At 51.4% G+C, this 26,568-nt stretch overlaps 1 protein-coding gene across 1 annotated transcript; it reads left to right on the forward strand.

Moving 5' to 3' along the window:
- Nucleotides 1-5,453: 5,453 nt before the first annotated feature.
- On the forward strand, nucleotides 5,454-25,922 carry LOC147663800 (dual specificity protein phosphatase 7-like). The gene is made up of 2 exons (XM_086950195.1): nucleotides 5,454-5,914; nucleotides 23,427-25,922. The coding sequence occupies exons 1-2, from the start codon at nucleotides 5,581-5,583 to the stop codon at nucleotides 23,732-23,734; spliced, it is 642 nt and encodes a 213-aa protein (XP_086806321.1). The 5' UTR covers nucleotides 5,454-5,580; the 3' UTR covers nucleotides 23,735-25,922.
- Nucleotides 25,923-26,568: the final 646 nt, after the last annotated feature.

Consider the following 26,568-nt stretch of genomic DNA (forward strand, 5'->3'; position numbering starts at 1 on the left):
GGGGGGGGGGGGACTCAGTCGTTGCTGCCCGGCTCTGGAGCTCATTATCCCCCCCCCCTTGACGCCCCACACTTCCTCCTCATAGCGCCCCCGGTTGAACGCTTGACTTCTAGCCGCTATAGGTACTGTGTAGACATGTGACTGCCGGGGGCGGCAGGCTCAGACATTCCTGCTCGGCTCTGGAGCTCATTACACACCCCCTGGGACTTCAGGCCTCTCGCAGCCAGATGCCAGGAGAGGCCTTGGAAGGCTTGCAGCAGCTCAGGGGACGGCGCCCCCTCCGTACCCGCCTCCTGCTGCCTCCCAGCCATCTCGGTTTCCATTGGTTCAGACTCACTCACACGGACCGCCCCCCTGGCACCAGTCAAACCAGTTCAAGCCTTTTATTTTTCAATGGAGAGAAGATGACGCAACGACGCGTGCCCTTCAAGTCAGTGCCGCCAGACACGTTTGAAGGCATTGGCAGGAGAGGAGCCCCCTTTCTTGCCACACGCCCCCTCCCTTTAGCCATAGAAGACGAGCCAACATGCCCCTCCCTCCCTTTTATCCACAGGAGTGGATGCTAGCATGCTCCCCCTTTCATCCGGAAGAGGAGCTTGTGTCAGAGGTGTAGCCCCTAAGCGCCTGTCGTGTAAGGCTCGGGCACTATCATCTGTTGTGCAATGATTTTAAATAATTGTGCAAAAAAAAAAATATCTATCTATCTGTTGTCGTGATCACTTCTGTGTTGTATTGTGTCTGAGGTCTGGCCTCGTAAGCGCCTGATGTGTGAGGCTCAGGCACTAGTATTTGTTGGTTGTGCGATCACTTCTGTGTTGTATTGTGTCTGAGGTCTGGCCTCTAAGCGCCTGCCGTGTGAGGCTCGGGCACCAGTATCTGTTGTGCGATCACTTCTGTGTTGTATTGTGTCTGAGGTCCGGCCTCTCAGCGCCTGATGTGTGAGGCTCACTCACTAGTATCTGTTGTGCGATCACTTCTGTGTTGTATTGTGTCTGAGGTCTGGCCTCTAAGCGCCTGCCGTGTGAGGCTCGGGCACCAGTATCTGTTGTGCGATCACTTCTGTGTTGTATTGTGTCTGAGGTCCGGCCTCTCAGCGCCTGATGTGTGAGGCTCACTCACTAGTATCTGTTGTGCGATCACTTCTGTGTTGTATTGTGTCTGTGGTCCGGCCTCTAAGCGCCTGTCGTGTAAGGCTCGGGCACTATCATCTGTAGTGCGATTACTTCAGTGTTGTATTTTGTCTGAGGTCCGGCCTCTCAGCGCTTGATGTGTGAGGCTCACTCACTAGTATCTGTTGTGCGATCACTTCTGTGTTGTATTGTGTCTGAGGTCTGGCCTCTAAGCGCCTGATGTGTGAGGCTCGGGCACTAGTACCAGTTGTGCGATCACTTCTGTGTTGTATTGTGTCTGTGGTCCGGCCTCTAAGCGCCTGTTATGTAAGGTGTGGGCACTAGTATCTGTTGTGCGATCACTTCTGTGTTGTATTGTGTCTGAGGTGTACCCCCTAAGCGCCTGTCGTGTAAGGCTCGGGCACTATCATCTGTTGTGCGATTACTTCAGTGTTGTATTTTGTCTGAGGTCCGGCCTCTCAGCGCTTGATGTGTGAGGCTCACTCACTAGTATCTGTTGTGTGATCACGTCTGTTTTATATTGTGTCTGAGGTCCGGCCTCTCAGCGCCTGATGTGTGAGGCTCACTCACTAGTATCTGTTGTGCAATCACTTCTGTGTTGTATTGTGTCTGAGGTCTGGCCTCTAAGCGCCTGATGTGTGAGGCTTGGGCACTAGTATCTGTTGTGTGATCACTTCTGTGTTGTATTGTGTCTGTGGTCCTGCCTCTAAGCGCCTGATGTGTGAGGCTCACTCACTAGTATCTGTTGTGTGATCACTTCTGTGTTGTATTGTGTCTGTGGTCCTGCCTCTAAGCACCTGATGTGTGAGGCTCACTCACTAGTATCTGTTGTGCGATCACTTCAGTGTTGTATCGTGTCTACAGTCTGGCCTCTAAGCGCCTGTCGTGTAAGGCTCGGCACTAGTATCTGTTGTGCGATTACTTCAGTGTTGTATTGTGTCTGAGGTCCGGCCTCTCAGCGCTTGATGTGTGAGGCTTGGGCACTAGTATCTGTTGTGTGATCACTTCTGTGTTGTATTGTGTCTGAGGTCCGGCCTCTCAGCGCTTGATGTGTGAGGCTTGGGCACCAGTATCTGTTGTGCGATTACTTCTGTGTTGTATTTTGTCTGAGGTCCGGCTTCTCAGCGCTTGATGTGTGAGGCTCACTCACTAGTATCTGTTGTGCGATCACTTCAGTGTTGTATCGTGTCTACAGTCTGGCCTCTAAGCGCCTGTCGTGTAAGGCTCGGCACTAGTATCTGTTGTGCGATTACTTCAGTGTTGTATTGTGTCTGAGGTCCGGCCTCTCAGCGCTTGATGTGTGAGGCTTGGGCACTAGTATCTGTTGTGTGATCACTTCTGTGTTGTATTGTGTCTGAGGTCTGGCCTCTCAGCGTCTGATGTGTGAGGCTTGGGCACTAGTATCTGTTGTGCGATCACTTCTGTGTTGTATTGTGTCTGAGGTCCGGCCTCTATGCGCCTGATGTGTGAGGCTCACTCACTAGTACCTGTTGTGCGATCACTTCTGTGTTGTATTGTGTCTGAGATCCGGCCTCTATGCGCCTGCTGTGTGAGGCTCGGGCACTAGTATCTATTGTGCGATCACTTCTATCTTATATTGTCGTGCAGGCCTCGCTGGCAGGCACCTGTGAATGAGGGGCCAGCGAGGTCCTTGACCCAGAGCAGGAAGAATCTTCTTAAACCTCCGGTTGATTGGTGGGGCCTTATGTGGGGGTTCCCCCTCTTGGGTTGAGCTGTACAAGAAAAGTAAAGTCTCCACCCGGAGGGGGTAGGGTGAGGAATCTTGATTTAAAAATATATATATTTTTGACTTATTACTTTTAGTTTTAATTGAATCATAAGACCGTTCTTAGTTTAATTAAATTGGTCTTTGATCTATTTTGGGTGGTTGTGTTGTGCTGGTCCTGTGAGCCCTGCCCCCTCCCCCCTCGGCCCTGCCCTGTTCAGGGGTCGCCGAGCCCACTTTGCCGGACTAGGAGCTTGTTTTGCACAACGGTGGGAGAATTTGCCTCACCAGACAACTCCCCTTTCTATACCAGATAAAAGGGTCCTGCCATCTCCACCCATGGCCGGCCAGTCGGACCCACTTCCTAGGAAGGCCCCTTCTAGAAGCAAGGGCGCCAAGTGACCCCCCCCCCCCCCCCACCCTTCTGCGCTTTGTATGGATGTGAGCTAAGTTTGGGCCCTAAGAAGCCTGGAGCAGCTCCCAAAAACGAGCTGTCATGGTGTCATGGGGGGAGGGGAGGGCAGTCCTGCTGTCCTGGGGGGGGAGGAGGGCGGCCCTGCTGTCATGGGGGGAGGGTAGAGCGGCCCTGCTGTCATGGGGGAGGGCGGCCCTGCTGTCATGGGGGAGGCGGCCCTGCTGTCATGGGGGAGGCGGCCCTGCTGTCATGGGGGAGGCGGCCCTGCTGTCATGGGGGAGGCGACCCTGCTGTCATGGGGGAGGGCGGCCCTGCTGTAATGGGGAGGGCGGCCCTGCTGTAATGGGGAGGGCGGCCATGCTGTCATGGGCGGAGGGCGGCCATGCTGTCATGGGCGGAGGGTGTCCCTGCTGTCATGGGGGGTGTGGGCGGCCATGCTGTCATGGGGGAGGGGAGGGCAGTCCTGCTGTCCTGGGGGGGGAGGAGGGCGGCCCTGCTGTCATGGGGGGAGGGTAGAGCGGCCCTGCTGTCATGGGGGGAGGGTAGAGCGGCCCTGCTGTCATGGGGGAGGCGGCCATGCTGTCATGGGGGAGGGCGGCCCTGCTGTAATGGGGAGGGCGGCCATGCTGTCATGGGCGGAGGGTGGCCATGCTGTCATGGGCGGAGGGTGGCCCTGCTGTCATGGGGGGTGTGGGCGGCCATGCTGTCATGGGGGGAGAGGAGGGCGGCCCTGCTGTCATGGGGGGAGGGTAGAGCGGCCCTGCTGTCATGGGGGGAGGGTAGAGCGGCCCTGCTGTCATGGGGGAGGCGGCCATGCTGTCATGGGGGAGGGGAGGGCAGTCCTGCTGTCATGGGGAAGGGGAGGGCGGCCCTGCTGTCATGGGGAGGAGAGGGCAGTCCTGCCATGGGGGAGGGGAGGGCGGCCCTGCTGTCATGGGTGGAGGGCGGCCCTGCTGTCATGGGTGGAGGGCGGCCAATGTGTCATGGGCGGAGGGTGGCCATGCTGTCATGGGCGGAGGGGAGGGCAGTCCTGCTGTCATGGGGGGGAGGAGGGTGGCCCTGCTGTCATTGGGGGTGGGGGAGGGCGGCCCTGCTGTCAGGGGGGGGAGGGCGGCCCTGCTGTAATGGGGAGGGCGGCCCTGCTGTCATGGGTGGAGGGCGGCCCTGCTGTCATGGGTGGAGGGTGGCCAATGTGTCATGGGCGGAGGGTGGCCATGCTGTCATGGGCGGAGGGGAGGGCAGTCCTGCTGTCATGGGGGGAGGAGGGTGGCCCTGCTGTCATTGGGGGAGGGAAGGGCGGCCCTGCTGTCATGGGGAAGGGCAGGCCTGCTGTCATGGGGGAAGTGCGGCCTTGCTGTCATGAGGGGAGGGCAGTCCTGCTGTCCTGGGGGGGAGGAGGGCGGCCCTGCTGCCATGGGGGGAGGGGAGGGCGGCCCTGCTGCCATGGGGGAGGAGAGGGCGGCCCTGCTGTCATGGGGGGAGGGGAGGGCGGCCCTGCTGTCATGGGGGAGGAGAGGGCGGCCCTGCTGTCATGGGGGAGGGGAGGGCGGCCCTGCTGTCATGGGGGAGGGCGACCCTGCTGTCATGGGGGAGGGAGACCCTGCTGTCATGGGGGAGGGAGACCCTGCTGTCATGGGGGAGGGCGACCCTGCTGTCATGGGGGAGGGCGGCCAATGTGTCATGGGCGGAGGGCGGCCATGCTGTCATGGGCGGAGGGGAGGGCAGTCCTGCTGTCATGGGGGAGGAGGGTGGCCCTGCTGTCATTGGGGGGGGGAGGGCGGCACTGCTGTCATTGGGGAGGGCGGCCAATGTGTCATGGGCGGAGGGCGGCCATGCTGTCATGGGGAGGGCGGCCCTGCTGTCATGGGCGGAGGGCGGCCCTGCTGTCATGGGCGGAGGGCGGCCCTGCTGTCATGGGCGGAGGGCGGCCCTGCTGTCATGGGCGGAGGGCGGCCCTGCTGTCATGGGGTGAGGGCGGCCATGTTGTCATGGGGTGAGGGCGGCCATGTTGTCATGGGGTGAGGGCGGCCCTGCTGTCATGGGGGGGATGGCGGCCCCGGCTGTCATGCGGGAGGGTGGCCCTGCTGTCATGGGGGGATGGCGGCCCTGCTGTCATGGGGGAGGGCGGCCCTGCTGTCATGGGGGAAGGGCGAACTTCATGTGTAAAGTGTTGCATTGTAAAGTGATGTAACGTGTGTGTGTCCCTTCTTTTCCTAGGGGGCTTCTCCAAGTTCCAGCTGGAATATCCGGACCATTGTGAAACAAACCTTGACAGCTCCTGCCCCAGTTCCTCGCCCCCCACCTCGGTCATGGGTCTTGGGGGGCTTCGCATCAGCTCTGATTGTTCTGACGGAGAGTCCGACCGGGAGCCGGGCAGCGCCACAGAGTTCGAGAGCCCCCTCCCCAACAACCAGTCCACGTTCCCTGTCCAAATCTTGCCCTACCTGTACCTGGGCAGTGCCAAGGACTCCTCCAACCTGGACATCCTGGCTAAGTACGGCATCAAGTACATCCTGAACGTGACGCCCAACCTGCCCAACAAGTTTGAGCACGACGGGGACTTCAAGTACAAGCAGATCCCCATCTCAGACCACTGGAGCCAGAACCTCTCGCAGTTCTTTCCGGATGCCATTACGTTTATTGGTAGGTGGCCCGAGCGTTGACCATGTACTGTGTTTATTGGGAGGTAGAGCGAGCGCTGCCCATGTATTGTGTTCAGTGGTAGGTGGCACGAGCGCTGCCCATGTACTTCGTTCATTGATAGGTGGCGCGAGCGCTGCCCATGTACTTCGTTCATTGATAGGTGGCGCGAGCGCTGCCCATGTACTGTGTTCATTGGTAGGTGGCGCGAGCGCTGACCATGTACTGTGTTCATTGGTAGGTGGCGCGAGCGCTGACCATGTACTGTGTTCATTGGTAGGTGGCACGAGCGCTGCCCATGTACTTCGTTCATTGATAGGTGGCGCGAGCGCTGACCATGTACTGTGTTCATTGGTAGGTGGCACGAGCGCTGCCCATGTACTGTGTTCATTGGTAGGTGGCACGAGCGCTGGCCATGTACTTCGTTCATTGATAGGTGGCGCGAGCGCTGCCCATGTACTGTGTTCATTGGTAGGTGGCACGAGTGCTGCCCATGTACTGTGTTCATTGGTAGGTGGCACGAGCGCTGGCCATGTACTTCGTTCATTGATAGGTGGCACGAGCGCTGCCCATGTACTGTGTTCATTGGTAGGTGGCGCGAGCGCTGACCATGTACTGCGTTGATTGGGAGGTAGAGCGAACGCTGCCCATGTACTGCGTTCATTGGGAGGTAGATTGAACGCTGCCCATGTGCTGTGTTCATTGGTAGGTGGTACAAGCGCTGCCCATGTACTGTGTTCATTGGTAGGCAGTGCAAGCACTGCCATATACTGTGTTCAATGGTGTTTGGCGCGAGCGCTGCCCATGTACTGCGTTCATTGTGGGATTGAATCACTTAATAGCGTCCCCAATGGCAAGGTCTTGAGGGTTAGAATCAAGTGATGACGTCCCCAATAGTGAGGTCTTGTGTGATTGAATCACTTGATAGCGTCCCCAATGGCGAGGTCTTGTGGGATTGAATCACTTGATAGCGTCCCCAATGGCGAGGTCTTGTGGGATTGAATCACTTGATAGCGTCCCCAATGGCGAGGTCTTGTGGGATTGAATCGAGTGATAACGTCCCCAATGGTGACGTGTGCTGCGTTCATTGGTAGGTGGTACGAGTGCTGCCCATGTATTGTGTTCATTGGTAGGTGGTGCGAGCACTGACCATGCACTGTGTTCATTGGTAGGTGGGTCGAGTGCTGACCATGTAATGTGTTCAGTGGTAGATGGCTCGAGCGTGACCATGTACTGCGTTCATTGGTAGGTGGCGCGAGCGCTGACCATGTACTGCGTTAATAGGTAAGTGGCATGAGCGTGTCCATGTACTTCGTTCATTGGTAAGTGGCATGAGCGATGCCCATGTTGTGTTCAATGGTAGGTGGCTCGAGCTTGTCCATGTACTGCGTTCATTGGTAGTTGGTAAGAGCGATGCCCATGTACTGCGTTCATTGGTAGGTGGCGCGAGCGCTGACCATGTACTGCGGTCATTGGTAGGTGGCGCGAGCGTGTCCATGTACTTCGTTCATTGGTAGGTGGCTCGAGATTGAATCGAGTGATAGCGTCCCCAATGGCGAGGTCTTTTGCGATTGAATTGAGTGATAACGTCCCCAATGATAAGGTCTTGTGGGATTCAATCGAGTGATAGCGCCCCCAATGGTGAGGTTTAGTGGGATTGAATCGAGTGATGATGCCCCAAATGTGACGCCCCCCAATGGTGAGGTCTTGTAGGATTTAATCACTTTTTAGCGTCTGCAATGGTGTGGTCTTGTGGGATTGAATCAAGTGATAGCGGCCCCACTGGTGAGTTCTTGTGTGATTGAATCATTTGATAGCGTCTGCAATGGCGAGGTCTTGTGGGATTGAATCGAGTGATGCCGTCTCTAATGGTGAGGTCTTGTAGGATTGAATCGACGATGAAGTCCCCAATGGTGAGGTCTTGTGGGATTGAATCGAGTGATAACGCTACCAATGGTGAGGTCTTTTGGGATTGAATCGAGTGATGGCGCCCCCAATGGTGAGGTCTTGTGGGATTGAATCGAGTGATAACGTCCCCAATGGTGAGTTCTTGTGGGATTGAATCGAGTGACGACGTCCCCAACAATGAGGTCTTGTGTGATTGATCGAGTGATAGCGCCCCCAATGGTGAGGTCTTGTGGGATTGAATCGAGTGACAACGTCCCCAATGGTGAGTTCTTGTGGGATTGAATCGAGTGACGACGTCCCCAATGGTGAGGTCTTGTGGGATTGACTCGAGTGATAGCGTCCCCAATGGTGAGGTCTTGTGGAAATGAATCGAGTGATAACGCTACCAATGGCGAGGTCATGTGAGATTAAATCGAGTGATAGCGTCCCCAATGGTGAGGTCTTGTTGGATTGAATTGAGTGATAACGTCCCCAATGTTGAGGTCTTGTGGAATTGAATCGAGGTCATGTGGGATTAAATCGAGTGATAGCATCCCCAATGGTGAGGTCTTTTAGGATTGAATCGAGTGATGGCCCCCCCAATGGTGAGGTCTTGTGGGATTGAATCGAGTGATAACGTCCCCAATGGTGAGTTCTTGTGGGATTGAATCGAGTGACGACGTCCCCAACGGTGAGGTCTTGTGTGATTGATCGAGTGATAGCGCCCCCAATGGTGAGGTCTTGTGGGATTGAATCGAGTGACAACATCCCCAATGGTGAGCTCTTGTGGGATTGAATCGAGTGACGACGTCCCCAATGGTGAGGTCTTGTGGGATTGAATCAAGTGATAGCGTCCCCAATGGTACGGTCTTGTTGGATTCAAGCGAGTGAAAACGTCCCCAATGGTGAGGTCTTGTTGGATTGAATCGAGTGATAGCGTCCCCAATGGTGAGGTCTTGTTGGATTGAATCGAGTGATAGCGTCCCCAATGGTGAGGTCTTGTTGGATTGAATCGAGTGATAGCGTCCCCAATGGTGAGGACTTGCGGGATTGAATCGAGTGATAACGTCCCAAATGGTGAGGTCTTGTGGGATTGACTCGAGTGATTGCGTCCCCAATGGTGAGGTCTTGTGGAAATGAATCAAGTAATAACGCTACCAATGGCGAGGTCATGTGGGATTAAATCGAGTGATAGTGTCCCCAATGGTGAGGTTTTGTGGTATTGAATCACTTTTTAGCGTCTGCAATGGTTTGGTCTTGTGGGATTGAATCAAGTGATAGCGGCCCCCACTGGTGAGTTCTTGTGTGATTGAATCATTTGATAGCGTCTGCAATGGCGAGTTCTTGTGGGATTGAATCGAGTGATGACGTCTCTAATGGTGAAGTCTTGTAGGATTGAATCAACGATGAAGTCCCCAATGGTGAGGTCTTGTGGGATTGAATCGAGTGATAACGCTACCAATGGCGAGGTCAAGTGGGATTGAATCGAGTGATAACACTACCAATGGCGAGGTCATGTGGGATTAAATCGAGTGATAGCGTCCCCATTGGTGAGGTCTTGTGGGATTAAATCGAGTGATAACCTCCCCAATGGCGAGGTCTTGTGTGATTGATCGAGTGATAGCGTCCCCATTGGTGAGGTCTCGTGGGATTGAATCGAGTGATAACGACCTCAATGGTGAGGTCTTGTGGGATTGAATCGAGTGATGACGCCTCCAGTGTAATGCCCCCAAAGGTGAGGTCTTGTGGGATTGAGTCACTTGATAGCTTCTGCAATGATGATGTCTTGTGGGATTGAATCACTTGATAGCGTCCCCAATGGTGAGGTCTTGTGGGATTGACTCGAGTGATTGCGTCCCCAATGGTGAGGTCTTGTGGAAATGAATCAAGTAATAACGCTACCAATGGCGAGGTCATGTGGGATTAAATCGAGTGATAGTGTCCCCAATGGTGAGGTTTTGTGATATTGAATCACTTTTTAGCGTCTGCAATGGTTTGGTCTTGTGGGATTGAATCAAGTGATAGCGGCCCCCACTGGTGAGTTCTTGTGTGATTGAATCATTTGATAGCGTCTGCAATGGCGAGTTCTTGTGGGATTGAATCGAGTGATGACGTCTCTAATGGTGAAGTCTTGTAGGATTGAATCAACGATGAAGTCCCCAATGGTGAGGTCTTGTGGGATTGACTCGAGTGATAGCGTCCCCAATGGTGAGGTCTTGTGGAAATGAATCGAGTGATAACGCTACCAATGGCGAGGTCATGTGAGGTTAAATCGAGTGATAGCGTCCCCAATGGTGAGGTCTTGTTGGATTGAATTGAGTGATAACGTCCCCAATGTTGAGGTCTTGTGGAATTGAATCGAGGTCATGTGGGATTAAATCGAGTGATAGCGTCCCCAATGGTGAGGTCTTTTGGGATTGAATCGAGTGATGGCCCCCCCAATGGTGAGGTCTTGTGGGATTGAATCGAGTGATAACGTCCCCAATGGTGAGTTCTTGTGGGATTGAATCGAGTGACGACGTCCCCAACGGTGAGGTCTTGTGTGATTGATCGAGTGATAGCGCCCCCAATGGTGAGGTCTTGTGGGATTGAATCGAGTGACAACATCCCCAATGGTGAGCTCTTGTGGGATTGAATCGAGTGACGACGTCCCCAATGGTGAGGTCTTGTGGGATTGAATCAAGTGATAGCGTCCCCAATGGTACGGTCTTGTTGGATTCAAGCGAGTGAAAACGTCCCCAATGGTGAGGTCTTGTTGGATTGAATCGAGTGATAGCGTCCCCAATGGTGAGGTCTTGTTGGATTGAATCGAGTGATAGCGTCCCCAATGGTGAGGTCTTGTTGGATTGAATCGAGTGATAGCGTCCCCAATGGTGAGGACTTGCGGGATTGAATCGAGTGATAACGTCCCAAATGGTGAGGTCTTGTGGGATTGACTCGAGTGATTGCGTCCCCAATGGTGAGGTCTTGTGGAAATGAATCAAGTAATAACGCTACCAATGGCGAGGTCATGTGGGATTAAATCGAGTGATAGTGTCCCCAATGGTGAGGTTTTGTGGTATTGAATCACTTTTTAGCGTCTGCAATGGTTTGGTCTTGTGGGATTGAATCAAGTGATAGCGGCCCCCACTGGTGAGTTCTTGTGTGATTGAATCATTTGATAGCGTCTGCAATGGCGAGTTCTTGTGGGATTGAATCGAGTGATGACGTCTCTAATGGTGAAGTCTTGTAGGATTGAATCAACAATGAAGTCCCCAATGGTGAGGTCTTGTGGGATTGAATCGAGTGATAACGCTACCAATGGCGAGGTCAAGTGGGATTGAATCGAGTGATAACACTACCAATGGCGAGGTCATGTGGGATTAAATCGAGTGATAGCGTCCCCATTGGTGAGGTCTTGTGGGATTGACTCGAGTGATAGCGTCCCCAATGGTGAGGTCTTGTGGAAATGAATGGAGTGATAACGCTACCAATGGCGAGGTCATGTGGGATTAAATCGAGTGATCGCGTCCCTAATGGTGAGGTCATGTTGGATTGAATCGAGTGATAACCTCCCCAATGGCGAGGTCTTGTGTGATTGATCGAGTGATAGCGTCCCCATTGGTGAGGTCTTGTGGGATTGAATCGAGTGATAACGACCTCAATGTTGAGGTCTTGTGGAATTGAATCGAGGTCATGTGGGATTAAATCGAGTGATAGCGTCCCCAATGGTGAGGTCTTTTGGGATTGAATCGAGTGATGGCCCCCCCAATGGTGAGGTCTTGTGGGATTGAATCGAGTGATAACGTCCCCAATGGTGAGTTCTTGTGGGATTGAATCGAGTGACGACGTCCCCAACGGTGAGGTCTTGTGTGATTGATCGAGTGATAGCGCCCCCAATGGTGAGGTCTTGTGGGATTGAATCGAGTGACAACATCCCCAATGGTGAGCTCTTGTGGGATTGAATCGAGTGACGACGTCCCCAATGGTGAGGTCTTGTGGGATTGAATCAAGTGATAGCGTCCCCAATGGTACGGTCTTGTTGGATTCAAGCGAGTGAAAACGTCCCCAATGGTGAGGTCTTGTTGGATTGAATCGAGTGATAGCGTCCCCAATGGTGAGGTCTTGTTGGATTGAATCGAGTGATAGCGTCCCCAATGGTGAGGTCTTGTTGGATTGAATCGAGTGATAGCGTCCCCAATGGTGAGGACTTGCGGGATTGAATCGAGTGATAACGTCCCAAATGGTGAGGTCTTGTGGGATTGACTCGAGTGATTGCGTCCCCAATGGTGAGGTCTTGTGGAAATGAATCAAGTAATAACGCTACCAATGGCGAGGTCATGTGGGATTAAATCGAGTGATAGTGTCCCCAATGGTGAGGTTTTGTGGTATTGAATCACTTTTTAGCGTCTGCAATGGTTTGGTCTTGTGGGATTGAATCAAGTGATAGCGGCCCCCACTGGTGAGTTCTTGTGTGATTGAATCATTTGATAGCGTCTGCAATGGCGAGTTCTTGTGGGATTGAATCGAGTGATGACGTCTCTAATGGTGAAGTCTTGTAGGATTGAATCAACAATGAAGTCCCCAATGGTGAGGTCTTGTGGGATTGAATCGAGTGATAACGCTACCAATGGCGAGGTCAAGTGGGATTGAATCGAGTGATAACACTACCAATGGCGAGGTCATGTGGGATTAAATCGAGTGATAGCGTCCCCATTGGTGAGGTCTTGTGGGATTGACTCGAGTGATAGCGTCCCCAATGGTGAGGTCTTGTGGAAATGAATGGAGTGATAACGCTACCAATGGCGAGGTCATGTGGGATTAAATCGAGTGATCGCGTCCCTAATGGTGAGGTCATGTTGGATTGAATCGAGTGATAACCTCCCCAATGGCGAGGTCTTGTGTGATTGATCGAGTGATAGCGTCCCCATTGGTGAGGTCTTGTGGGATTGAATCGAGTGATAACGACCTCAATGGTGAGGTCTTGTGGGATTGAATCGAGTGATGACGCCTCCAGTGTAACACCCCCAAAGGTGAGGTCTTGTGGGATTGAATCACTTGATAGCTTCTGCAATGATGATGTCTTGTGGGATTGAATCACTTGATAGCGTCCCCAATGGTGAGGTCTTGTGGGATAGAATCAAGTGATGACGTCCCCAATGGTGAGGTCCTGTGGGATTGAATCGATTGATAACGTTCCCAATGATGAGGTCTCGTGAGATTGAATCGAGTGATAACGTCCCCAGTGATGAGATCCAGTGGGATTGAATCGTGTGATAGCGTCCCCAATGGTGAGGTCTTGTTGAATTGAATCGAGTGATAATGTCCCCAATGGTGAGGTCTTGTTGGATTGAATCGAGTGATAGCGTCCCCAATGGTGAGGTCTTGTGAGATTGAATCCAGTGATGACGCCCCCAATGGTGATGGATAAGGTCTATTGGATCTGAGTGGAGATGTCTGGGGCTATTGATTCGAGTGGAGATGTCTGGGGCTATTGATTCGAGTGGAGATGTCTGGGGCTATTGATTCGAGTGGAGATGTCTGGGGCTTTTGAGTCACGTGGAGATGTCTGGGGCTATTGACTCGAGTGGAGATGTTGGGGGCTATTGACTCGAGTGGAGATGTCGGGGGCTATTGATTCGAGTGGAGATGTCTGGGGCTATTGACTCGAGTGGAGATGTCTGGGGCTATTGACTCGAGTGGAGATGTCTGGGGCTATTGACTCGAGTGGAGATGTCTGGGGCTATTGATTCGAGTCGCGATGCCTGGGGCTATTGATTCGAGTGGAGATGTCTGGGGCTATTGGCTCGAGTGGAGATGTCTGGGGCTGTTGAGTCCGGTGCTGGTTTCCTCTTGGTGTCTGTTGTGGTTCTACTTTGGCGCCCTCCAGATGAAGGAGCCATGGACAGTTTCTGCTGATGTTACTAGTTCTGCGAGGGGGGGGGGGTTCTCCAGCGTTCAGCTCTTGGTCAGCTGCGACTAGATGCACGGGGACAGTGAGGGGTGCCTTGCACGATGCCTGTGTGAGGGTTCAATGCACGGGGACAGTGAGGGGTTCCTTGCACGTGATGGGTCTATGCATGGGGACAGTGAGGGGTTCCTTGCCTGATGCCTGCGTGAGGGTTGTATGCACGGGGACAGTGAGGGGTCCCTTGCACCATGCCTGTGTGAGGGTTCAATGCACGGGGACAGTGAGGGGTTCCTTGCACGATGCCTGTGTGAGGGTTCAATGCACGGGGACAGTGAGGGGTTCCTTGCACAATGCCTGTGTGAGGGTTCTAGGAACAGGGACAGTGAGGGGTTACTTGCACGACGCCTGTGAGAGGGTTCTATGAACGGGGACAGTGAGAGGTACCTTGCACCATGCCTGTGTGAGGGTTCAATGCACGGGGACAGTGAGGGGTTCCTTGCACGATGCCTGTGTGAGGGTTCTATGAACGGGTACAGTGAGAGGTTCCTTGCACGACGCCTGTGAGAGGGTTCTATGAATGGGTACGGTGAGAGGTACCTTGCACGATGTCTGTGTGAGGGTTCTATGCACGGCGACAGTGAGGGGTTCCTTGCATGATGCCTGTGTGAGGGTTTTATGCACGGGGACAGGGTAGGGGTTCCTTGCATGATGCCTGTGTGAGGGTTCTATGCACGGGGACAGGGTAGGGGTTCCTTGCCCGATGCCTGTGTGAGATTTCAATGCACAGGGGTTCCTTGCACTATGCCTGTGTGAGGGCTCTATGCACGGGGACAGTGAGGGGTTCCTTGCACTATGCCTGTGTGAGGGGTCTATGCCTGGCGACAGTGTGGGGTTCCTTGCACAATGCCTGTGTGAGGGTTCTATGAACAGGGACGGTGAGCGGTTCCTTGCACTATGTCTGTGTGAGGGTTCTATGCACGGAGACAGTGAGGGGTTCCTTGCATGATGCCTGTGTGAAGGGTTTATGCACGGGACAGTGAGGGGTTCCTTGCACGATGCCTGTGTGAAGGTTCTATGCACGGGGACGGTGAGGGGGTTCCTTGCACGATTCCGGGGTTCCTTGCACGATGCCTGTATGAGGGGTCTATGCACGGGGACAGTGAGGGGTTCCTTGCACGATGCCTGTGTGAGGGGTCGATGTACGGGGACAGGGAGGGGTTCCTTTTACGATGCCTGTGTGAGGGTTCTATGAACAGGGACAGTGAGAGGTTCCTTGCACGACGCCTGTGAGAGGGTTCTATGCACGGGAACATTGAGGGGTTCCTTGCACGATGCCTGTGTGAGGGTTCTATGCACGGGACAGTGAGGGGTTCCTTGCACGATGCCTGTGTGAGGGTTCTATGCACGGGGACAGTGAGGAGTACCTTGCACGATGCCTGTGTGAGGGTTCTATGCACGGGGACAGTGAGGGGTTCCTTGCACGATGCCTGTGTGAGGGGTCTATGTATGGGGACAATGAGGGCTTCCTTGCACGATGCCTTAGAGATGGTTCTATGCAAGGGGACAGGGAGGGGTCGCTTGCGTGATGCCTTTGAGACGGTTCTATGCACGGGGACAGGGAGGGGTCCCTTACAAGATGCCTGTGTGGGGGTTCTGTGCACGGGATCAGTGAGGGGGTTCCTTGCACGATGCCTGTGTGAGGGTTCAGTGCACGGGGACAGTGAGGGGTTCCTTGCGCGATGCCTGTGTGAGGGTTTAATGCATGGGGACAGTGAGGGGTTCCTTCTACGATGCCTGTGTGAGGGTTCAATGCACGGGGTGGTGAGGGGTTCCTAGGGTTCTATGAACGGGTACAGTGAGGGGTTCCTTGCATGATGCCTGTGTGAGGGTTTTATGCATGGGGACAGGGTAGGGGTTCCTTGCATGATGCCTGTGTGAGGGTTCTATGCACGGGGACAGGGTAGGGGTTCCTTGCCCGATGCCTGTGTGAGATTTCAATGCACAGGGACAGTGAGGGGTTCCTTGCACTATGCCTGTGTGAGGGCTCTATGCACGGGCACAGTGAGGGGTTCCTTGCACTATGCCTGTGTGAGGGGTCTACGCCTGGGGACAGTGTGGGGTGTGGGGTTCCTTGCACAATGCCTGTGTGAGGGTTCTATGAACAGGGACAGTGAGCGGTTCCTTGCACTATGTCTGTGTGAGGGTTCTATGCACGGAGACAGTGAGGGGTTCCTTGCACGATGCCTGTGTGAGGGTTCAGTGCACGGGGACAGTGAGGGGTTCCTTGCGCGATGCCTGTGTGAGGGTTTAATGCATGGGGACAGTGAGGGGTTCCTTCTACGATGCCTGTGTGAGGGTTCAATGCACGAGGTGGTGAGGGGTTCCTTGCACGATGCCTGTGTGAGGGTTCTATGCACAGGGACAGTGAGGGGTTCCTTGCACGATGCCTATGTGGGGGTTCTATGCACAGGGGCAGTGATGGGTTCCTTGCACAATGCCTGTGTGAGGGTTCTATGCACAGGGACAGTCAGGGGTTCCTTGCATGATGCCTGTGTGAGGGTTCAATGCACGGAGACAGTGAGGGGTTCCTTGCACGATGCCTGTGTGAGGGTTCTATGCACGGGGACAGTGAGGGGTTCCTTGCACGATTCCTGTGTTAAGGTTCTATGCACGGGGACAGTGAGGGGTTCCTTGCACGATGCCTGTGTGAGGGTTCAATGCACGGGGACAGTGAGGGGTTCCTTGTACGATGCCTGTGTGAGGGTTCAATGCACAGGGACAGTGAGGGGTTCCTTGCACGACGCCTGTATGAGGGTTCTGTGCACTGTCAGTGAAAGGGTTCCATATACGGTTCCACGGAGAGGGTACCATCCTCGGTGCCAGTGAGAAGGTACCGTGCATCGTGTCAGTAAATGGATTCAGTACACGGTGCCAGTGGGAGAGTTCTGTGCATAGTGGCACTGTGGGGGTTCTGAGCACAGGATCATTGAGGGGGCTCTTTGCACGATGCCAGTGTAAGGGTTCTGTGCACGGGATCAGTGAGGGGGTTCTTTGCACAGTGCCTCCGAGAGGGTTCTGGGCACAGTGTCTCTGAAGAGATTTGAACATAAACTTTGGTGTGAACAATTAATTTGTTTTCAACGTGTTGCATGCTAGTGCACTCTGCTTGCTGTTGTTCAACGTGTTGCAAGCTAGTGCACTCTGCTTGCTGTTGTTCAACGTGTTTCATGCTAGTGCACTCTGCTTGCTGTTGTTCAACGTGTTGCAAGCTAGTGCACTCTGCTTGCTGTTCAACGTGTTTCATGCTAGTGCACTCTGCTTGCTGTTGTTCAACGTGTTTCATGCTAGTGCACTCTGCTTGCTGTTGTTCAACGTGTTGCAGGCTAGTGCACTCTGCTTGCTGTTGTTCAACGTGTTGCAAGCTAGTGCACTCTGCTTGCTGTTGTTCAACGTGTTGCAAGCTAGTGCACTCTGCTTGCTGTTGTTCAACGTGTTGCAAGCTAGTGCACTCTGCTTGCTGTTCAACGTGTTTCATGCTAGTGCACTCTGCTTGCTCTTGTACAATGTGTTGCATGCTAGTGCATGTTTCCTTGCAGTTGTTCAATGCGTAGTAGGCTAGTGCAGTCTGCTGGCTGGCGTACATGTAGCTAGTTAGTGCACTGTACTTGCTACTGTACAAGGTGTTGCTGGTTATTGCACTGTTCCTGCTGTTGAATAATGGGTAGCAGGCTAGTGCACTCTGCTTGCTGTTGCTGTTGTACAACAGTTAGCCGGTTAGTTCAATTTACTAGCTGTTGTACAATGTGTTGCAGGCAAGTGCGCAATGCTTGCTGTTGTACAAGGTGTTGCATGTTACTGCACTTTATTTGCTTTTCTGCAACGTGTTGCAGGCCAGCGCATGTTTGCTTGCTGTTGTACAACGTGCAACAGGTTAGTGCACTTTTCTTACTGTTGAATAACACGTAGCGGCTAGTGCACTCTGTTTGCTGTTGGTCAATGTGTAGCAGGCTAGTGCACACTGCTTGCTGTTGTGCAACACATAGCAAGTTGGTGCACTCTGCTTGCTGTTGTACAACGTGTTGCACGCTTGTGCACTTTGCTTGCTGTTGAACAATGTGTTGCAGGTTGGCGCACCTTGCTTGCTTCTGCATGTGTAGCAGGCTACTAAACTCTGCTTGCTGTTGTTCAACAAGTAGCAGGCTAGTGCTGTTTGCTTGCTGTCGTACAATGTGTTGCTGGTAAGTGCACTTTACTTGCTGTTGTACAAGGTGTAACAGGTTATTGTTCTTTACTTGCTGTTGTACAACGTGTTGCACGCTTGTGCACTTTCCTTACTGTTGTACAACGTTTTGAAGGTTAGTGCACTTTGCTTGCTGTTGGACGTTTTGCATGCTAGTGCATGTTTGCTTGCTGTTGTACAACGTGTTGCAGGCTAGCACACGTTTGCTTGCTGTTGTGCAACATGTTACACGCTTGTGCACTTTTTTGCTGTGTTATAATGCGTAGTAAGTCAGTACACTTTGCTTGCTGTTGCACAACGTGTTGCAGGCTAGTGCACATTTGCTTGCTGTTTTACAACGTGTTGCAGGCTAGCACACGTTTGCTTGCTGTTGTGCAACGTGTTGCACACTTGTGCACTTTTTTGCTGTGGTACAATGCATAGTAAGTCAGTGCACTTTGCTTGCTGTTGTACAACGTGTTGCAAGCTAGTGCACATTTGCTTGCTGTTTTACAACGTGTTGCAGGCTAGCCCACGTTTGCTTGCTGTTGTACAATGTGTTGCACACTAGTGCACTTTCCTTACTGTTGTACAACGTTTTGCAGTTTAGTGCACTTTGCTTGCTGTTGGACGTTTTGCATGCTAGTGCATGTTTGCTTGCTGTGTGCAACATGTTGTACGCTTGTGCACTTTTTTTGCTGTGGTACAACCGTAGCAAGTCAGTGCACCTTGCCTGCTGTTGTACAACCTGTTGCAGGTTAGTTACTGCACTCTGCATGCTGTCGTACATCGTGTGCACGCGGGTGCACGTTTCTCGAGGGCTCCCGGGTATATTCGTGCCTGTGCACATGTTGGCTGCTCGATGCTTGCTCTGTGGTTGGATGCTTGTTGCCATAGCGACGGGACATTGAGCATTACCTCACCCACTTACTGTAAAACCAAATTTAGTTCATGGTGAGGTCAGCTGACAACACGACGAGGTAGAGCACCTTCAGGGGGGGCTCTGCGGGGGAGGGGGGCAGCCTTTCAGAGTCTGGGGGTGTTTATTCGGGGTCTGCAGGGGGCGATGGGTGTGTCTCGTCCACTTGAGGAGGCCACCCTGTTCATCAAAGCACTGAACCCTTCCTCCTGCCCCCGACACCCCTGTCGCTCAGGAATGATTGTAAAGCGCTTCGAGGCGCGTGCACCCCTTGGCCCGTTGCAATAGATGAGGAGCAGAGGCTGGTAGCATGAACCAACCTGGGACAACCATGCTGCTAAACCAGACAGAAGCCAGCCAGAGGCAATGGGGCTCGCCTTTGAAAAGCGCAAGCCACCATTTGATTTTCCCAGTGCTTGTTGTCGATTCTAAATAGCATTAGTGAAAAAAAAGTATTTATGTTTGTTACCAATGTCGACCAACCGCAAAAGTGAATAAAAGCCCAAATAGCTGGCGCTGTGCGAGATGTGTCAGTCACTATGCATGTGACGGAGCAGCAGCCTTTTAAAAAAATATATATACTTTAAATATACCGTCCCAAGATGGCGGACTCTCATCTTGGAGTGGTAAATTACAAATGTAAAAAGTTGTGTGTTAGAGAAATGGGCCGCCAGGAGCAGCTGGCGCAGGGGCCCCTCACTGTGGGCCCAAGCAGCTCAGTTGCAGGCCTACTGCACGCAATAATAAGTCACATCAGGGCCACAAGAACCCCCCGCCCCACAATGCCCAAACCCACAAATAACACACAGACATAAGTGTTAGGTTTGGGAAAAATTGCTGCAGGTTTATTACATACAACTTATGTAATGATGGTGGGTTAGCTTACGGGCGATCCAAGGGCAGGCCACATTCTCGCCACCTGTTGAGCCAATCAGCACAGTGGCGAACCACTAAACTGCTGCACAATTACCATAATTATACTACACACGCCCTTTGGGGGCGTGACTTGGCAAACCCCCGGTTGCACAGGACCACAACCGCCCGAAGGACTTCTGGGGCACCGACACGAGTTCCTGCACCTCCCATGAGGTTCTAGGTTAGGCTCTGGCACCCCTATGTGCCCGCTGAAGTACAGTGTTTGCACCTCTCTTCTTCCGGATCGCCCAGTAACTCCGCCTGCAACGAAAAAAGGAACACATTAAAAGCTCCCCAGGAGCCCCCCTCTATCAGACACTCTGGGTTCGAGGAAGGGTGGGGAAAGAGTGTCCCGACGAAACCACGCAACGACGTCCGGAGCGGCAAAGAGGCCTCCCAACTGGAGCAAGGGAGTAATATACCCCTGGAGGCTCCTCCCAGCCGCCCCGGACGTGCGTCAAAGGCACGCCTCCTCCTACCGGGAAAGGCCTGCACGGGAGAGGAGTGGCTGGCCAAAGATGGGCGGGGGCAGCCCTCCGTGACTAGGGGCCCGCCCTCCTGATGGCCACTGCGTGGCCTCGGGCAAGCACAGTATGGAAGCCTTTACATTTTTTTTTTTTGTTTCAATAATTTGTATTAAGGGTATAGACACAGTATTGAAACAGTACATAGCTTAAAAGAGATGTAAGTAATAATAGAGATATCAGAAAGTGATAAAATCGTCTGAAACAAGACAATTACTTAATAACATTTCACAAGTATCACGATAATGAGGAATATTGCATGAAGTGGTGAGTAATAAAGATGAAAAGTTACATCACCATCATATAAGAATGTTCTATAATCGAGAATGTTTCGTTCGTGTATTCTGTTTTATAGTGAAAAATTAAAGGGAAGAGGGAAAAAGAGGAAGGGGAAGAGAGAAAAGGTGAAAAAAGGGGTAGATAAGTAGAATGAAAAATGGGTGTTATGAGAAGGATGAGCTCGAGGATAGAAAAGTAGTAAAAGGCAACCACAGGAAATCCGATTTAATCTTGTGAAAAATAGAGGAATGAGAAACTGAGGCAATTCTATGTTCATCACAAATCGAATTCCACCAGAGCAAAAGGGATAGTTTAGAGTTCTCTTTCCAAAAGGTTAATATAACTTTAAAAGCAAGAGCAATAAAAAGGTACAATGAAATAGTTTTCGAGGGGAGGTGGCCAAAGTCAGGAGATATGGTGCCCAAAAAGATATTGTGAATAGCAAATTGAATATTGCATGAAAAAATCAGTAGACGTTTCGACCATATAGCTTTCCAAAATTCATATACATTGGGACAATAATAAAGTAAATGCGTCAATGAGCCTTCAGCGGAGAGACGGGACCAACACAAAAAGGGACAAGTGATCCATTTTATGTAGAAATTGGGGGGTAACAACTACTCTGCTCTGTATAAAATATAGGGATTGTGTAATATTAGCAGCTTTAGAGGTTTACAAATCTTTTGCCACATTTGATCCCATTGATGGACAGAGAGTGATTGAGATAAATCTTGTTCCCAAAGTAGTTCGATAGGCGATTTACCCCGTGTAGGAATAGTTAATGATAGTTTTATCTATGAAAGAGGCACTAGGAGTGGGATCTAAAAGGACCTTAAATAATGGTGTAACAGCAGTAAGTGAAATAGCAGCAGGGTTGGGGTTATTATTCATCAAAAAGGTTTGGAGTACGGGAAATAATATATTATATTGATGAATACAAGAGACAGGAAGGTTAAATGTCTTTTTTTAATAGGGGAAAGGACAGAATCGAGTTATTAACTGATGTACATAAAAAATACCCTTCTCCTTGCACTGTTTGTAGTAAAAAAGATTTGTCGCGAAATTTATTATATTTATTAAACCATAATGAGGATGACAACAATGATTGACAAAAATCAAATCCTTGGGTAAAACGAGTGTGCAATAGGTGCTGAGAATACTTTAAGATAGGGTGTTTGGAAATGAAAGTACAGTTGGTCATAAAGACAACATCCTGGAAGGAAAAGTCATTTAATAGTGAACGTTGGACAGCAACACTTGTTGGCATAGGGGAATCTTGATAATTTTTAGACATGCTCTAGAATTAGCGAATCAAAAAGGCAGTGTGATATAATTTAAAATCAGGAAAACGGACAAAACCCTCTGATTTTGGGCGAATTAATTTAGAGAAAGCAATGCGAGTACGTTTGTTATTCCACAGAAAATTGGTACAAATAGAAATAATCTGAGAAAAATAATAGTTAGGAATTTTAAAAGGTAACATTGAGAGCGTAAAAAAAACCTGAGGGACAATCGTCATTTTAATTGTGTCAAGCCTGCCCCACCAAGATAAAAATAATGGGGACCAGGAGGACAATAAATTGGTGAGCTTAAGTTTCAAGGCATAGAAATTATGAGCTAAGGTATCAGAAATACAGGAGGAGTACTGTATTCCTAAGTATTTAATCTTTTGGGGCACCAAGTAAAGTTGGTCGTATCAAACATGTAGCGATAACAGGATGGATTTAGTGGTAAAATATCAGTTTTTGAAAAGTTGAGTTTGTAGCCAGAAACCGTGGAAAATAAAGAAATCTCTTGTCGAAAAGGGGGAACGGAATTGCAGGGATTGGACATGTAAATTAGGATATCATCTGCATATGCAACGCCTTTAAAATCTGCACATATCTCTTCACTTTTCCCCTGCTTCAGAGGTCAAATGTCAGGATATGTCTTCTGACAAACTGCTGCTTATTTTTTAAATAAATTGATTGGGCTTTACAAACTCCACTCATTTTGCAGTCAGAGAAAGTCCAGAAAAGTGAATGATGTGAGAATCGTGGTGGGGTGCAGGGAGTGTGACAGGAAAGGCTGAAGGGAGTCATTTGTTTGTTACACACCGCAAATACAGGCAAATGAACTGTACACATTCAGCAGTTAAGAAAGGTAGTGACCTGAGGGGCATTTCTTGCAGCAGCTGATGTCTCTTCTTATTGTGAACGGGAGGTACACATCTTGCAGTGAGGGCACCTGCTGTTAGTGAACTGAAGGTGTATCTGTTCCCAGCATATGATGTCTCTATTTATTGGTGAACTGAAGGTGCATATCTTGCAGTGATGGCGCCTGTTGTTAGTGAACTGAAGACATATCTCTTACCAGTATGAAATGTCTCTTCGAAGTTCTTATTGGTGAACTGAAGGTGCATATCTTGCAGTGATGGCGCCTCTTGTTAGTGACCTGAAGGAATATCTCTTCCCAGCAGCTACTGTCTCTTCTTATTGGTGAACTGAAGGCACATATCTTGCAGTGATGGCGCCTGTTGTTAGTGAACTGAAGACACATCTCTTACCAATATGAAATGTCTCTTCGAAGTTCTTATTGGTGAACTGAAGGCACATATCTTGCAGTGATGGCGCCTGTTGTTAGTGAACTGAAGACATATCTCTTACCAGTATGAAATGTCTCTTCGAAGTTCTTATTGGTGAACTGAAGGCACATATCTTGCAGTGATGGCGCCTGTTGTTAGTGAACTGAAGACACATCTCTTACCAGTATGAAATGTCTCTTCGAAGTTCTTATTGGTGAACTGAAGGTGCATATCTTGCAGGGATGGCGCCTCTTGTTAGTGACCTGAAGGTGTATCTCTTCCCAGCAGCTGATGTCTCTTGTTTTTCTCTTGTTTGCAGATGAAGCCCGCTCCATGAAGTGTGGGGTCCTTGTCCACTGCTTGGCAGGAATCAGCCGCTCCGTGACGGTCACAGTCGCCTACCTGATGCAGAAACTCAACCTGTCCCTCAACGACGCTTACGACTTTGTGAAGAGGAAGAAATCTAATATCTCCCCCAACTTTAACTTCATGGGCCAGCTCCTGGACTTTGAGCGGACTCTGGGGCTGAACAGTCCTTGCGATAACAGATCACCCACCGAGCAGCTCTACTTCACCACTCCGACCAATCACAACCTGTTCCAGCTGGATTCCTTGGAGTCCACCTGACACCACTCCAGCTGTAGGGGCAGCCCAAGCCCTGACAAGTTTCACTTCTGAGCATTTCAAGGAGCTCTTCAGAGATGCTTCAAAGGTCGGGATTCTCAGACAGAGTCTGGTGGCGGCTTCACAGGCGGGAGCCAGTTTCGGGGTGTCCTGATGCCCGTCGGAACGGAGCAACAGAGCATGTCTGTTCTGAGGGTAGGAAAGTAGGTGCCCACTGCTGTTACAGGCGATAACGGAGTCCTGTTCAGAGGGGCAACGGCACCTGTCTCAGAGCTGGCTGAGGAATATATTCAAATCATGTGCACTTAACAAATCCGAGGCCTGCACGGCTGCGACTGTTAACCTATGTTTACGGACTATGGTACTCTTACTCCGAGGAGTATGGCGTTGAAACTGTTAAAAGTACTATTCTCTTCACACAGTGACATTTTCTGAACTAAAAACATTTGTGGATGGGATGTCCATCTTGACCAAAAGCACTTTGCACACTTGTAGCCTCGATGTCTCAACGCTGGTGGTGGGCTTGAAGCCTCGATGTCTCCACGCGTGGTGGTGGGCTTGAAGCCTCGATGTCTCCACGCGTGGTGGTGGGCTTGAAGCCTCGATGTCTCCACGCTGGTGGTGGGCTTGAAGCCTCGATGTCTCCACGCTGGTGGTGGGCTTGAGGCCTTGATGTCTCCACGCTGGTGGTTGGTTTAAAGCCTTGATGTCTCCACGCTGGTGGTGGACTTGAAGCCTCGATGTCTCCACGCTGGTGGTGGGTTTAAAGCCTTGATGTCTTCACGCTGGTGGTTGGCTTGAAGCCTCGATGTCTCCACGCTGGTGGTGGGCTTGAAGCCTTGATGTCTCCACGCTGGTGGTGGGCTTGAAGCCTTGATGTCTCCACGCTGGTGGTGGGCTTGAAGCCTTGATGTCTCCACGCTGGTGGTGGGCTTGAAGCCTTGATGTCTCCACGCTGGTGGTTGGCTTGATGTCTCCACGCTGGTGGTGGGCTTGAAGCCTTGATGTCTCCACGCTGGTGGTTGGCTTGAAGCCTCGATGTCTCCACGCTGGTGGTGGGCTTGGACATGTAAGCAGACGTTGTTGGATTGTGACAGGCAGCTCTGTGATAGGTCCAGAGGCCGCGTCCTGTCCACCACTGACCACTTCTCTTTAAACCTGCACTTCGTTAGCCAGAATCCACTGGCCGACAATGCTTTTAAGTACTTAACGTGGTTTTGTTGGACCAGTGGGGTTGCCACGTGAGGTTGAGACCCAACATTGGCCTACAAGATGCGTGTGGAGCTTCAAGTGGTACATGAGCCGCTAAGGGATGGACATTTAGCCGGAAAGGCATGACTCCTGGAAACCAGCATTGAACTGGTTATGCAAGTACCTAGTCGTGGTTTTGTTGGATGCCTCGATGTTGAAAGGAGGAGTGCATTCTCGTGCTCTGTTGGAGGTTTGGCTGCTTGACCTGAAAGGTGACCTGGTCTAGGGTAAGGTGACCTGGTCTCGTCCGAAGTGGCTTAAGCAGGCAGCGACTATCTTTCGACCGTCAGGGGAAGGCTGTTCCAGTCGGACAGTGGGACCATTGCCTTACTACCTACACTTCTGATGGGTTCGCACATGTTGCCATGTCTTTTTAACAGAAGCTTTTTAGACTGTTGTGTAGAAGTGGTATTTTATGGAGGGAGAGGGGAAGGAACTTTCCTTGATTTCTGGCTGCCGTGCAGCTCACCTGGTGCCCCCTCACTGCCCTCTCCTCCACCAAGGTGCACCTAATGGAAAAGCCACGGATTTTTCTACATTTTATTTTCTGTACCTTTCCAAGTGGAGGGGTGTCTGCCTGGTTTGACTGTGCCACTGATATTTTTATTTTCATAAGAAGCTGGAATGAGAGCGTTTCTAGTGCAGTTTGTGCAACGGCGAGTGAGTGCGGAGAGGGGCGGACACCCGCTTCATGGGTTTGGGGCAATGCTGCTTGTAGAGCTTGAGAGGGGCTTGCACCCTCTTTCTGTGCTGTAAGACCTCTTTCCACAGGTGCGTCTCTTGGTTACTACCAACACAAGCTGGGGGGTGCGCTTTACCTTATGAAGGAAACCACAGTCATGATATATGTATATATTTACGGGTATGCACATATATACCTGCAAGCCAGTTGGGACCCTGTTTATACATTGAAAAATAAATATTTTTTCTTAATAAACTACATGGATGTGATGCACATTATCCTTCTGCCGCATATCGAGGTAAAATGTCACTGTGTTGCTGTGGTCTGTGTTCTGAGCAGTGAGTGGGTGAAGATCGTGCCGCCCGTATTTGCTTGGTGGCTTGGTTGAGGTTGGGCTTCATGGGGTCGTGGTAGATGCTGATTGACATACCAGAATACCAGTGGTGGTGGAATGACATCATGCACCCTTTGACTCCAGTGACGATATAGGAAGTGAGGCCTATGAGTTTCGATCCAAATGACGACACCGAGAGCTGGTCTGCTGCGGGAGCCAGGCTGTGCATCGATACTCGTTAAACCTCTGACCTGTGGGGTGGATTCTTGTGTGTCCAAAGTACCCCTCCCCAAGCCTCTCCCCAGGGCATTATTTGTTTCCTCTGAGCCATACCTCGCCCTTCATCATCCTCACATCATCGCTCCCACCTTCCCTTCAGCCGTTCCCTCTCCCCTCCACTTCCGGGTCGCTAAGCTCTCCGTCGCTTTGTAACTCCTTTTGCATTCTCACCCCTGATGATGCAGACATTACCTGCGGATCCTAACTTCCGGTTCCATCATGGCTGCCTTGGGCCTCTTCCTCCTGGTGCTGGTGCCATGTAACGTGTAGTAGAACCATACATGATGCAGA

The sequence above is a fragment of the Lissotriton vulgaris genome, unplaced genomic scaffold, assembly GCF_964263255.1.
Source record: "Lissotriton vulgaris unplaced genomic scaffold, aLisVul1.2 SCAFFOLD_2555, whole genome shotgun sequence".
NCBI lineage: Eukaryota > Metazoa > Chordata > Amphibia > Caudata > Salamandridae > Lissotriton > Lissotriton vulgaris.

What these genes read in the sequence shown, in the direction of transcription:
- LOC147663800 (XM_086950195.1), top strand. Translation starts at nt 5,581, where the DNA reads ATGGGTCTTGGGGGGCTTCGCATCAGCTCTGATTGTTCTGACGGAGAG. An exon ending in GGATGCCATTACGTTTATTG is followed by an intron (nt 5,915 to 23,426) that starts GTAGGTGGCCCG and finishes TCTTGTTTGCAG; the next exon opens with ATGAAGCCCGCTCCATGAAG.